Source organism: Doryrhamphus excisus, chromosome 23 (genome assembly GCF_030265055.1).
Source record: "Doryrhamphus excisus isolate RoL2022-K1 chromosome 23, RoL_Dexc_1.0, whole genome shotgun sequence".
In the NCBI taxonomy this organism is placed as follows: domain Eukaryota; kingdom Metazoa; phylum Chordata; class Actinopteri; order Syngnathiformes; family Syngnathidae; genus Doryrhamphus; species Doryrhamphus excisus.
In genome coordinates this window covers 3,308,543-3,322,399 of record NC_080488.1, presented here as the reverse complement: position 1 = coordinate 3,322,399, position 13,857 = coordinate 3,308,543, and the positions used below count along the sequence as shown (strand labels likewise).

General features: G+C 36.1%; 1 protein-coding gene across 4 annotated transcripts in view; it reads right to left on the bottom strand.

Moving 5' to 3' along the window:
- LOC131110289 (collagen alpha-1(XXIII) chain) overlaps window positions 1-13,857 on the bottom strand; it is a 132,315-nt gene that overhangs the window by 19,876 nt on the left and 98,582 nt on the right. For 2 of the 4 annotated variants that reach the window (XM_058063255.1, XM_058063254.1), the window contains 6 exons: window positions 10,858-10,884; window positions 10,742-10,768; window positions 9,535-9,561; window positions 7,776-7,802; window positions 2,504-2,578; window positions 717-824 (listed from right to left, as the gene is read on the bottom strand). In XM_058063255.1, coding sequence (XP_057919238.1) covers window positions 717-824; window positions 2,504-2,578; window positions 7,776-7,802; window positions 9,535-9,561; window positions 10,742-10,768; window positions 10,858-10,884 — 291 coding nt within the window. Of the gene's footprint in view, window positions 1-716; window positions 825-2,503; window positions 2,579-2,797; window positions 2,858-7,775; window positions 7,803-9,534; window positions 9,562-10,741; window positions 10,769-10,857; window positions 10,885-13,857 lie in introns of all 4 variants that reach the window. The other 2 variants (XM_058063252.1, XM_058063253.1) reach the window with 2 other exon arrangements.

Here is a 13,857-nt window from a genome sequence, read left to right as displayed (position 1 = left end):
GGCTCCCGTATAATAATAATAATAATAGTAATAATAATAATAATAACTATAATAATAAAATAAATAATAATAATAAAAATAACACAATAAATAATAATAAAATAAAAATAAAATAATGATAGATAACACAGCTGTGAAATGAAATGTAGTTGCCTGGCTCCTGTATAATAATAATAATAATAATAATAATAATAATAATAATAACACAATAAAGAATAACAAAATAATAATAAAATAATAAAACTTCTTGTGCTAGCTGCAGGTTAGCAGTGTAGAGAGTGGCAGACAGCAGCTCCTGTGTGAAATGTTCACTCCAAATGCAGCCAATGAAGTACATCATGAGTCTCTTTTTAACCATGAACAGCGGCAGTAGAGTAGTATTCCACACTAGTCTCTGGGTGTCAATCATGTTACATTGATGATGCAATAGCTACCAGGAAGTACGCCATCTGTGCTAATGTGTCCAAGATTGCTTATTTTCTATTATTACGTCGACTATATCGGATAATACAAGTGTAAATGTGACTATAGGGGTGTTATTTCATGCCTACAGGGCTCTTATGGAACTAAACAAATATTAAATGTATTAAAATCGCATACCGCATGTGAAAACGTGTACATCTCCTTTTAAAGAGAAGATTTACGTGTGCAAGTGAAGGACAATATTTACTACGCCATATTTTTATCACTATGCCATCAAAAGGTAAAGTCCTTACTGGCTCTCCCGTTGGGCCACGGGGTCCGTCTTTGCCTGTGTTCCCGGGCGGACCTCTGGGACCTGGAGGACCCGGGGGGCCAGCAGGTCCAGCCTGGCCTTGGTCACCCTGATGAGAAAAACAGAAGAGTGTTTGAAAGGACACAATGAACATTTCGCTATGTGTAGTAAATAATGTTTGCTTTTCAACATGCTAATGCTAGGCTTCGGCTGCTGTTTGGACACTTCCTGTGGGAGGAGCAGGAAAAAGATAAACTATGGCCAAATGTGGCTAAATATATTTATTCCTTTCACACAATGGGAAAACATAACTGACAAAAAAATGCCCTCCAAAGCCACACAGTCACATATTTTTATTGCTTTTCTAATGCATTGTGGTTTACTATGTTATGCCAAATCAGTACATTAGAACTGTTCATTACTATAATAATTCATTGTTCTTATCGCAGGATACTATTTCCTCAGCACTGACAGTTATTAGCTTGATATCATGCTCTTCACATTTTTAACTTATCTTTTATATATTTTAAGAAATTTTAGTTTTTATGTTACTACCCCAACCTTCCATAAGTGGGTCAAAAATGACCTGGTCAGGTTGTTTTCTTGAAATATCTTTGTAATTAATTTTTTTTTAATCATTTCATGTTCAAGGTATTCCTCCAAAAACATGTTTTTGATATCATTTTTAACATATTTTTTATAGATTTTAAGAAATTTTAGTTTTTGTGTTACTACCCCAACCTTCCATAAGTGGGTCAAAAATGACCCGATCAGGTTGTTTTCTTGAAATATCTTTGTAATGAAAATTTTTTATCATTTCATATTCCAGGTATTCCTCAAAAAACATGTTTTTCATATAATTTTTAACGTACGTTATATAAATTTTAAGACATTTTTGTTTTTGTGTTACTACCCCAACCTTCCATAAGTGGGTCAAAAATGACCCGGTCAGGTTGTTTTCTTGAAATATCTTTGTAATGAATTTTTTTTTTATCATTTCATATTCCAGGTATTCCTCAAAAAACATGTTTTTGATATAAATTTTAACGTACCTTTTATAAATTTTAAGAAATTTTAGTTTTTGTGTTACTACCCCAAACTCAGGTTGTTTTCTTGAAATATCTTTGCAATTAAATTATTTTATCATTTCATATTCCAGGTATTCCTCAAAAAACATGTTTTTGATATCATTTTTAACATACCTTTTATAGATTTTAAGAAATTTTAGTTTTTGTGTTACTACCCCAACCTTCCATAAGTGGGTCAAAAATGACCCGGTCAGGTTGTTTTCTTGAAATATCTTTGTAATGATTTTTTTTTATCATTTCATATTCCAGGTATTCCTCAAAAAACATGTTTTTGATATCATGCCATTCACATTTTAACTTATCTTTTATACATTTTAAGAAATTTTAGTTTTTGTGTTACTACCCCAACCTTCCATAAGTGGGTCAAAAATGACCTGCATGCATTTTCTATGGAATCCAATAGGAACCTTTGATTCTTATCAAATTTGGCTGTCAAGAATAAATTAACCTAAATAATAATAATAATACTAAATATAATACAAGTGATTATTCCTAACCAAAATGGCAAAATTGGCATAAAAAGGCATTGATTCTAGTATGGGTCATTTTTGACCCACTTATGGAAGAGTGTAGGGTCCAGTCACTCGTGCATTTAAGGGTTAATTACATGCTCGGACACACAACGATTTCATGCCATATTGTTAAAAAAATGAAAAACTGATTTGGGAAGGGAGTGGCATGCCGTGCAGTTGTTGTATACCTTCAGAAAACGTCTCTGAAAAGTGCTGGACTGGTCACCGGCGAGAAAGCCGTGATCGTATCGAGGATAGACCATCTATCAGGCGAGGGAAGGATAGAGAAGTGGAGAAAAGGAGAGGATGTGAAGTCAAAAGGGAAGTGATAGTAAAAGGAAATCGGAGGAAAAAGTCTGGAACAGCTGTAAGGAAAAAGGAGACGAGCGACCAAGTGGACACCGACGGAAGAGGAAGTGGAATCTGGCACATCAGCACCTCGACGAAAGAAAGAAGGAGGGAGTTCACCGCTAAGGACAAACCTTGACGGTGAGAATCTGATTACTGTGCAGTCCTGCAAATGTGCTGTAGTTAGGAGGACCCTGAGGAGGAGAAGTGACAAGTAAACAAACATGGCGACCGTTTTGACTGCAGTATATCATCATCGGGGGGTGCTGGAGCCTATCCCAGCTGTCTTCGGGCGAGAGGCGGGGTACACCTGGACTGGTCGTCAATCAGCCAATCACAGGGCACATATAGACAAACAACCATTCACACTCACATTAATACCTATGGACAATTTGGAGTCGCTAATTAACCTAGCATGTTTTTGGAATGTGGGAGGAAACCGGAGTACCCGGAGAAAACCCACGCATGCACGGGGAGAACATGCAAACTCCACACAAAGATGGCTGAGGGTGGGGAAAGACAAAATAAGAAGCCAAAAAGTTACCACTTCCACACAAAATAGGAGGAGAACTCATTCATTCATTCATGTTCTATTGCTTATCCTCACGAGGGTCTATGGGGGTGCTGGAGCCTATCCCAGCTGTCTTCAGGCAATGTACACCCTGGACTGGTGGCCAGCCAATCACAGGGCACATATAGACAAACAACCATTCACACTCACATTCATACCTATGGACAATTTGGAGTCGCTAATTAACCTAGCATGTTTTTTTGGAATGTGGGAGGAAACCGGAGTACCCGGAGAAAACCCACATGCAAACTCCACACAGAGATGGTCGAGGGTGGGGAAAGACAAAATAAGAAGCTAAAAAGTTACCACTTCCACACAAAATAGGAGAACTCATTCATTCATTCATTTTCTACCGCTTATCCTCACGAGGAGAAAAAAACTCACATATGCATGGGGAGAACATGCAAACTCCACACAGAGATGGCCGAGGGCGGAATTGAACCCGGGTCTTCTCGCTTTGAGGTCTGCGCACTAACCACTCGTCCACCGTGCCAAGCATGGTGGTGGGAGCATCGTTTCCGAGGGAGGGCCTCACAGGCGAGCACCTGGTGGTAGACCCACCACCCACGGGGGCAAGCATAAGGGACCGGTGCATTGCGGCCTGGGCGACCTGGTCTTGGACAGCCAAATCTGGTACTTGGGACATGTTTTTTTTTTTTCCATGATTTTCCCGGCACCACCAAACATGGTCCTTTGTGGCTTTTCGGCAGTGGCGGTGCCCCCTCCGCCCCCATTCCTCCATTGAAGGTACCAGGAGAACGGAATCAAGCTTTCAGAAAGAATGAAAGATGGCGCACAGGAAGTCAAGAGGAGATATGCTCATCTGCTCATGAGGTTCCTGTTAACAGGCTGCTGAGAGATATGGGAATATTGTCTTTTTTTTTTTTTTTTTTTTTTCAAAACCGCAAATGCGCTCCCTTCCCGATTCCCGATTCACACGTGTTCCTTAAACGCCTCATAAGAGAGCTGTTTCACGGTGGGCTTCTCCTATTGCTCATTTTCATCATGGAGACCTTAAGCTTGATATCGAGACATTCAAGCTCCGTGCTGGGGAGGGGGGGGGGGGGGGGGGGGCAAAGGAATGCTTTGGTCGGGGATGAAATTTGAACATTGTGTCTTGTCTTTCAGTGCGGCTACGACTAACCTAAACATGAAGTGACAATCTCCTCCATATGGAATCGAACGTACGAGTCCTGCCTCTAGATGTGACCTTTAGTGGCGTGTTTGACACTTTCATGACATGTGATTATCTTTTAACGCCGACTGTTGTCACTTCAACACCGAGCCTGCATTGTACTCGATGAAGGCGCTGCGAAGGATCTATTGACAGGAAGTCAAAGGTTAACAGAGATTTATTATCACTTCCTATTTGCACGTTTTGGCGTGGGTGAAAAGTGGGTGAAAAATTACCCAGTCAGGTTGTTTTCTTGAAATATCTTTGTAATGAAAAAATTGTATAATTTCATATTCCAGGTATTCTTCAAAAAACATGTTTTTGATATCATGCCGTTCACATTTTTAACTTACCTTTTATACATTTTAAGAAATTTTAGTTTTTGTGTTACTACCCCAACCTTCCATAAGTGGGTCAAAAATGACCCGGTCAGGTTGTTTTCTTGAAATATCTTCGTAATTAAAAATTTGTATCATTTCATATTCCAGGTATTCCTCAAAAAACATGTTTTTTTATATCATTTTTAACGTACGTTTTATAAATTTTAAGATATTTTTGTTTTTGTGTTACTACCCCAACCTTCCATAAGTGGGTCAAAAATGACCCAGTCAGGTTGTTTTCTTGAAATATCTTTGTAATGAAATTTTTTTATCATTTCATATTCCAGGTATTCCTCAAAAAACATGTTTTTGTTATCATGCCATTCACATTTTTAACTTACCTTTTATACATTTTAAGAAATTTTTGTTTTTGTGTTACTACCCCAACCTTCCATAAGTGGGTCAAAAATGACAAAAATGAAATTTTTTATCATTTCATATTCCAGGTATTCCTCAAAAAATTGTTTTTGATATTCATGCCATTCACATTTTTAACTTACCTTCTATACATTTTAAGAAATTTTAGTTTTTGTGTTACTACCCCAACCTTCCATAAGTGGGTCAAAAATGACCCGGTCAGGTTGTTTTCTTGAAATATCTTTGTAATGAAATTTTTTTTATCATTTCATATTCCAGGTATTCTTCAAAAAACATGTTTTTGATATCATTTTTAACGTACCTTTTATAAATTTTAAGAAATTTTACTTTTCGTGTTAATATCATGCCATTCACATTTACCCTGAAAGACGTTTGGGATGGTTCTGAATGCTCGGTTTCAGAGAGTTTTTTTTCAATAATGGCTCCCTGTGACATCACAGTGAGGTGCACTTCCTTGTATGGGCATGCCCAGGTACAAACTGTGCAAGCAGATTCTGAATCCCTTCTTTTTCTCGTTATTCTCTTAATGAGCAACTTGTATTAATATTGAACCCCTTTCAAAAAATATTAATTTTGGGGTTAAATAAAGAGTTTTGAGGCGGTAAAATATTGAAGTTAAGCGGTGAATTCTTTATTCTGAAGCTTGTGACATGCTGAGATTCATGAGGGGGGGGGGGGGGTGCAGACGTACTCAAAGACTCCACAAGTCCTTTCCAAGGTCAATATTAACCAATTCAAGTATTGTGCAAAATGCTAAAAAAAAGCTATTATTTCACAATCTAAAATAGACAAAAGGGAATTCATCAAGTGTGCACATTCTCTCCGGTGATTCCTTAGGGTGAAGCCCCCCCCAGCTAAAAAAAGCAGGGCTTCAACCCCCCAAACACTGCATAAATGACCTCAGAGGGCTATCCTCACTTTCATTCTCATGACCTGATATTCCAAGCACAGCAAAGGAAAACATTCGGAATTAATGGGAGTACGTGACTACTTCAAAGAATCCACAATGGTGGTATTTTCAAACCACACTGCATGAAGACAATTACACAGTCGTCATGGCGAGTGGAATGATATCACATGAAAAGACTGACAACATGGACCAGATACAGAGCTTAGAGTCGCCCCACAATGTTTTTTTTTTTAAAGGGACGAGATGGCAGCTATGGCTTTGTTTTTTGTGGCTCCGTAGCTTTAAGGATGGAAGGGATGAGGGCTTTTTAAACCTCATCTGAAGAGCCAGATTGTTATTATTGGAATAGATGTACAAAGTAAACATATATATAACTGCTGGGTATGGTTTCACCTTGTTTTTTTTAGGAAAAGCCACAATATGTGATGATAACCATAGAACTGGAAATTCAATGTATGACTACTATTATTATTATTATCGACAAAGAGAACATTCTTATTCTTCCCCTTCTTACACCCTGGACTGGTGGCCAGCCAATCACAGGGCACATATAGACAAACAACCATTCACACTCACATTCATACCTATGGACAATTTGGAGTCGCTAATTAACCTAGCATGTTTTTGGAATGTGGGAGGAAACCGGAGTACCCGGAGAAAACCCACTCATACAAAACTAAACTAAACTAAACTAAACTAAACTAAACTAAACTAAACTAAACTAAACTAAACTAAACTAAACTAAACTAAACTAAACTAAACTAAACTAAACTAAACACAAAACTAAAAACAAAACTAAAAACAAAACTAATTAAACTAAAAACTAAACTAAACTAAAAACTAAACTAAAAACTAAACTAAAAACTAAACTAAACTAAACTAAACTAAACTAAACTAAACTAAACTAAACTAAACTAAACTAAACTAAACTAAAAACTAAACTAAACTAATTAAACTAAAAACTAAACTAAATTAAACTAAAAACTAAAAACTAAAAACTAAACACTAAACTAAACTAATTAAACTATAAAAGAAACTAAACTAATTAAACTAAAAACTAAACTAATTAGACTAAAAACTAAACTAAAAACTAAAAACCAAAAACCAAAAACCAAACTAAACACAAAACTAAACTAAACTAAACTAAACTAAACTAAACTAAAAACTAAACTAAACTAAACTAAAAACTAAACACAAAACTAAACTAAACTAAAAACTAAACACAAAACTAAACTAAACACAAAACTAAACTAAACTAAACTAAACTAAACTAAACACAAAACTAAACTAAACACTAAACTAAACTAAACTAAACTAAACACTAAACTAAACTAAACTAAACTAAACTAAACTAAACTAAACTAAACACTAAACACTAAACTAAACTAAACACTAAACTAAACACTAAACTAAACTAAACTAAACTAAACTAAACTAAACTAAACTAAACTAAACTAAACTAAACTAAACTAAAAACTCAACCAAACCAGAAAATAATTGACTTGGCCAGTTGAATATTTGTATAATATTATATTAGTACTAGTAGTATAATATATAATTTAATAATATGTACATTCTATCAATTAATTATTGAAAATTGCTGGCAAAATAGTGACATTTTGTCCACTTGTCCACCAGATTTCTATAAGACTGTATGCAAGAATTCCCATTTATGTTCCAAGACAAAGATTTGGCTTACCCTCGGTCCGATGTCTCCTTGGTCACCCTGGAGGAGAAATATCAATCATTATGTTTGTACAGGCCAGTACCTACGTAATACTGTAATACTGCAATACTGTAATACTGTTAGGCAATTGGAACTGACAAGCTAATAAATTACTTTTGAGAGTAGGAAGAAAAAGTATTCAAAGTTAATTTGTCCCTGAACGATCCGAGGATTCTGATCCAGTTGGAATCATCCCACAATTCCAATGCTGATTTTTTTCTGGAAGACTCGGAGTACTTGAAGCGTTCCGGTTTTTCATACTTCAACATCGTTTTGTCAGCCTGTGACGGATGCTGTTTATGTCAGCCGTGTTGTTCTTGCGGTCGAGCGCCATTTAAACGTCTCGACCGGCGAAAACCGTCCTATCCACGATGGCAACTCAGAGTTGCCATCGTCTCCGATTTGGCCAGAGGTTCAGAGAACGGGAAAAAAAACATCTGGCTACCATCGAGGCCTGTAAACCTGTTAAGTGCCCTGACGTGAGAATGCGGCGAGACACATGAGATCCTGCATTTCGACATGTAATCTACGGCTGCTTTTGACGGATGCCCGCTGAAAATGGGAATGTGGGAGGGCGATGGAGAAAACACCTGATCGTGTTCCCGACGCCGTGGCTGCTGTTAACCCTTAGATGCTTAAGTGGGTCAAAAATGACCCGGTCAGGTTGTTTTCTTGAAATATCTTTGTAATGAAATTTTTTATCATTTTATATTCCAGGTATTCCTCAAAAAACATGTTTTTGATATCATACCATTCACATTTTTAACTTACCTTTTATACATTTTAAGAAATTTTAGTTTTTGTGTTACTACCCCAACCTTCCATAAGTGGGTCAAAAATGATCCGGACAGGTTGTTTTCTTGAAATATCTTCGTAATGAATTTTTTTAAAATCATTTCATATTCCAGGTATTCCTCAAAAAACATGTTTTTGATATCATGCCATTCACATTTTTAACGTACCTTTTATAAATTTTAAGAAATTTTAGTTTTTGTGTCACTACCCCAACCTTCCATAAGTGGGTCAAAAATGACCCGGTCAGGTTGCTTTCTTGAAATATCTTCATAATGAAAAAATTGTATCATTTCATATTCCAGGTATTCCTCAAAAACATGTTTTTGATATCATGCAGTTCACATTTTTAACTTTTTTTAATGCATTTTAAGAAATTTTAGTTATTGTGTTACTACCCCAACCTTCCATAAGTGGGTCAAAAATGACCCGGTCAGGTTGTTTTCTTGAAATATCTTTGTAATAAATTTTTTTTAATCATTTCATATTCCAGGTATTCCTCAAAAAACATGTTTTTGATATCATTTTAATGTACCTTTTATAAATTTTAAGAAATTTTAGTTTTTGTGTTCCTACCCCAACCTTCCATAAGTGGGTCAAAAATGACCTGGTCAGGTTGTTTTCTTGAAATATCTTCATAATGAAAAATTTTTATCATTTCATATTCCAGGTATTCCTCAAAAAACATGTTTTTTTAATATCATTTTTAACGTACCTTTTATAAATTTTAAGAAATTTTAGTTTTTGTGTTACTACCCCAACCTTCCATAAGTGGGTCAAAAATGACCCAAATTGTCATAAAAAGGCATTGATTCTAGTATGGGTGATTTTTGCCCCACTTATGGAAGAGTGTAGGGTCCAGTCACTCGTGCATCTAAGGGTTAATTCATGTTAGATAGAAGCAAAGAATGCTTAGTTAACAGGTGGTATTGAAGCCTACCTTTTCTCCCTTGGGCCCCATCGGTCCCTGTGGGAGAAAAGGAGGTAAGTGGAGGCAGATGGTCAAATCATCTATCATAAGCAACAAGCAACATGTATCCGAATAAGGCATATTGCAGCATTTCTTGTGTCTGGAGATATTTCACTGCAGGAAGGATGGATGACATGACACAACATCTTGAAGGATTGCAGGAAAACTCGTTTAGGTGACACAGCTGACTGGGTCTATGCAGAGGCGGAGATCACACTTGAACAAAGTGACCGAAATGAACGGATCTTTTTACTGAATGAACCGTTTTGCCCACCACAATTTGGAGTCGCTAATTAACCTAGCATGTTTTTGGAATGTGGGAGGAAACCGGAGTACCCGGAGAAAACCCACGCATGCACGGGGAGAACATGCAAACTCCACACAGAGATGGCCGAAGGTGGGGAAAGACAAAATAAGAAGCCAAAAAGTTACCACTTCCACACAAAGTAGGAGGAGAACTCATTCATTCATTCATTTTCTACCGCTTATCCTCACAAGGGTCGCGGGGGGTACTGGAGCCTATCCCAGCTGTCTTCGGGCGGGGTACACCCTGGACTGGTGGCCAGCCAATCACAGGGCACATATAGACAAACAACCATTCACACTCACATTCATACCTATGGACAATTTGGAGTCGCTAATTAACCTAGCATGCCACGATATTGCGGCGTAAAGATCAAGCTGTTCGATGTACGGCCATTTTAGTTTTAAAGTCTGTGTCTGCTTTTTACCCAATGCTGTGTAACCCATTTTAACATGCTTCGCTTGATTCCATGCAACACTTGGGGGGTGGGGTCTCAGAGTGTGGGCGACGTTTCAGGCAATGATGGCTGATGAATGGGACTCAGAGGTGAAGTGCAAAGGGGATTTCAGCACTTGGTGTAGTCCAGCCCTGACCAATTTCGGACTGAGAGCCAGGTCTCGGATGACTTAGGAGGTGGAAGAAGAAACAAAATGGCATTGTTTTTTTTTTTTTTTTTACTCCACTTGAATTATTCCCCCTGGGAAGAGTGAAAGTGACTGATGAGGTAGCAGACCAAACACCCGCATGGATCCATGACTCCAAAAGTGGGAATTCTTTTGGTGCAAATGATAGGTGCTGACGTGGGCTAAGAACAAGTCAATAGGTGTGTGTGTGTGTGTGTGTTTGTGTGTGTGTGTGTGTGTGTGTGTGTACCTCGCTTCCCTTGAGACCCGGTGGTCCCTAAAAGTAGTAAAAAAAACACAGAGTTCAAGTATGGCCAATCTAGTTTTAAAGTATTTCCTTGTATTTGTGATTTATGGTCTACTTACCGGTTTACCATCCAAGCCGAGTGGACCCTGTAGGAGACAAATAAACACAATGGATTAAAAAACATGGGGGGGGGAGGTCACCAAGATTGACATCGGTACGGTCTAAATAGTAAGTTGTCCTATTATTATATGACATGATCATACATAGTAGTATAAAATAATAATTTATCTAATAATATTTATATTTATTAATAGTTTTTAAATAATATTTATTATTAATTTATAATCATATGTATAATATATGTATATTTATTAATATATTTTACATAATATTTATTATAATTATATAAAATTAAATTAATTAAATTAAATTAATTAAATTATATAATTCATATTTATACTGATAATAATATTTATATTTATTAATAATTTTTAAATACTATTATTAATAATTAATATTTATATTGATAATAATATTTACAATAATAATTATTATTTTACCCATATTGCACTTTTTTGCTAACAGGAGGTAAGTTGTCTTATTATTATATAAAATGATCACTGCACCTACATTGTAAACATAGTATAAAATAATAATCAATATAATAATATTTATATTTATTAATAATTTTAAATAATATTTATTAATTAATATATATATATATTTACAATAATATGTATATTTAATCATATTTTTACATAATATTTATTCTAATTAATATTTATATTTATAATATTTTTTATTAATAATTTTAAAAATAATATTAATAATTCATATTTATATTTATAATAATATTTACAATAATAACAATTATTATTTTACACATATTGCACTTTTTTCTGACAGGAGGTAAGTTGTCTTATTATTATATAAAATGATAACTGCACCTACATTGTAAACATAGTATAAAATGATAATTTATATGATAATATTTATATTTATTAATAATTTTTAAATTCTATTATAATAATATTTATAATAATTATTATTATTTTACACATATTGCCTACAGGAGGTGTCATGCTATGGGAAATGGCCTGGAAGTAGGAGTTCAGAATATTCCAGGAGAGATTTCCCCCATCTCTAGTTGGCTGATATGAGTCCTGATATGAAATTATGTAATAGTTGATTGATAGATACAAAAATGTCAGAAAAGAAGAATGATTGACAGCTTGTTAAGAAGACAGTAGCAGGCAAAGATCCAAAGATTGTGCCACGGTAAAAAAAGAGATACATGTTATCGGAAAATACAGACTATCCTGCCCCATTTTTTGTGTACTATAATGTGTATGTGATTAACTTGATTAACTCAAGGTGGTTTTGTGGTTAATTTTTGGATGGATGTTGGTGTGATAATAACCAGTGGTGTGTTAGTGGTGTCTTTCGTCATTGACATCACCACACAGACAAGAGCCTTCGGTCTTCGGTTGCCCCCTTGCGACATCTCAACATAGCCATCTGCCGTTAGACGCCCCTGCACAACATGAAGCTCCATTGTTCCATTACAGGAAATATCACCGTGCCATGTGGAAACCATCTCCTTGTCATGCCAGTAAAGTTGGAAGCCATCAGGAGCGTCAAGGTTACATTTTTTTCTCATCAGAATAAAACTTCCACCTTTCAATGTCCCAAATTTAGTGCTCTTGTGCAAATTCCAAAGAGAGCAATTTGGTAGCGTTGAAGGACACGAGGCCTTTGAAGACATTTTATGTTCTTAAACCCTTCTCTTGCAGATGGCATCTGATGGTATGGTATGTTTTTTTCTACCCAATTGTGGATTTTTGGCCTTGTGCGACTTATACTCCAGTGTGACTTATGTATGTTTTTTTCTTCCTAATTATGCATTTTTGGCCTTGTGCGACTTATACTCCAGTGCGACTTATGTATGTTTTTTTTTTTTTACCTAATTATGCATTTTTGGCTTTGTGCAACTTATACTCCAGTGCGACTTATGTATGTTTTTTTTTTAACCTAATTATGCATTTTTGGCATTGTGCGACTTAAATTCAGTGCGACTTATGTATGTTTTTTTCTACCTAATTATGCATTTTTGGCATTGTGCGACTTATACTCCAGTGTGACTTATGTATGTTTTTTCCTTCCAAATGATGCATTTTTGGCATTGTGCGACTTATACTCCAGTGCGACTTATGTATGTTTTTTTTCTACCTAATTATGCATTTTTGGTCTTGTGAGACTTATACTCCAGTGCGACTTATGTATGTTTTTTTTAACCTAATTATGCATTTTTGGCATTGTGCGACTTAAATTCAGTGCGACTTATGTATGTTTTTTTCTTCCTAATGATGCACTTTTGGCCTTGTGAGACTTATACTCCAGTGCGACTTATGTATGTTTCTTTTTACCCAATTATGCATTTCTGGCCTTGTGAGACTTATACTCCAGTGTGACTTATGTATGTTTTTTTTTTTTTTTAATAATTTTTTTTTTTTTTTTTTTTAATTTTTAATTATGCATTTTTGGACTTGTGCAACTTATACTTCGGAGCGACTTATAGTCCAGAAAATACGGTAGTTCTTCGGCTAATACTAATTAGAGTACATTTTGGGGGGGGGGGGGTCTAGAACTTGACTTTTGGATCCCATAACCTTGCAGATTTTGGATGAAGTTACAAAACGTTTTACTGCGTCCAACATCAGCAGCAATGTCGTCCTGCACGAGGCCTTGCTTATGCAGCTCAATAATCCGACAAAGGCTACTTAAAGAGAGAAAGCTTTTTGGCCTTTGCTATCAAGCCATCATTTTTAAGGTTGTGGACTTAAAGTTTTGTTAGCAAAGAGAGCTAACGCGGGGTTGCCATCTGTTTTCCTAAGCAGAGACTCCAACAAAACCATATCAAATGTGTGCGTCTGTGTTTGTAGCGACGTGAACATCCACCAGACGCCCCCCCCCCCCCAGCTTGTAAATCTCGACCCCAACCTCACCAAAGTGCAAAACCAGCAGTGGAAGTCATCCACCGTGTTAACCTGTACAATAAAAAACCTAAGAGGGATCAACCACTGAAGGACGTCTGCAGTCGCTTTTCAGACCACTCCATC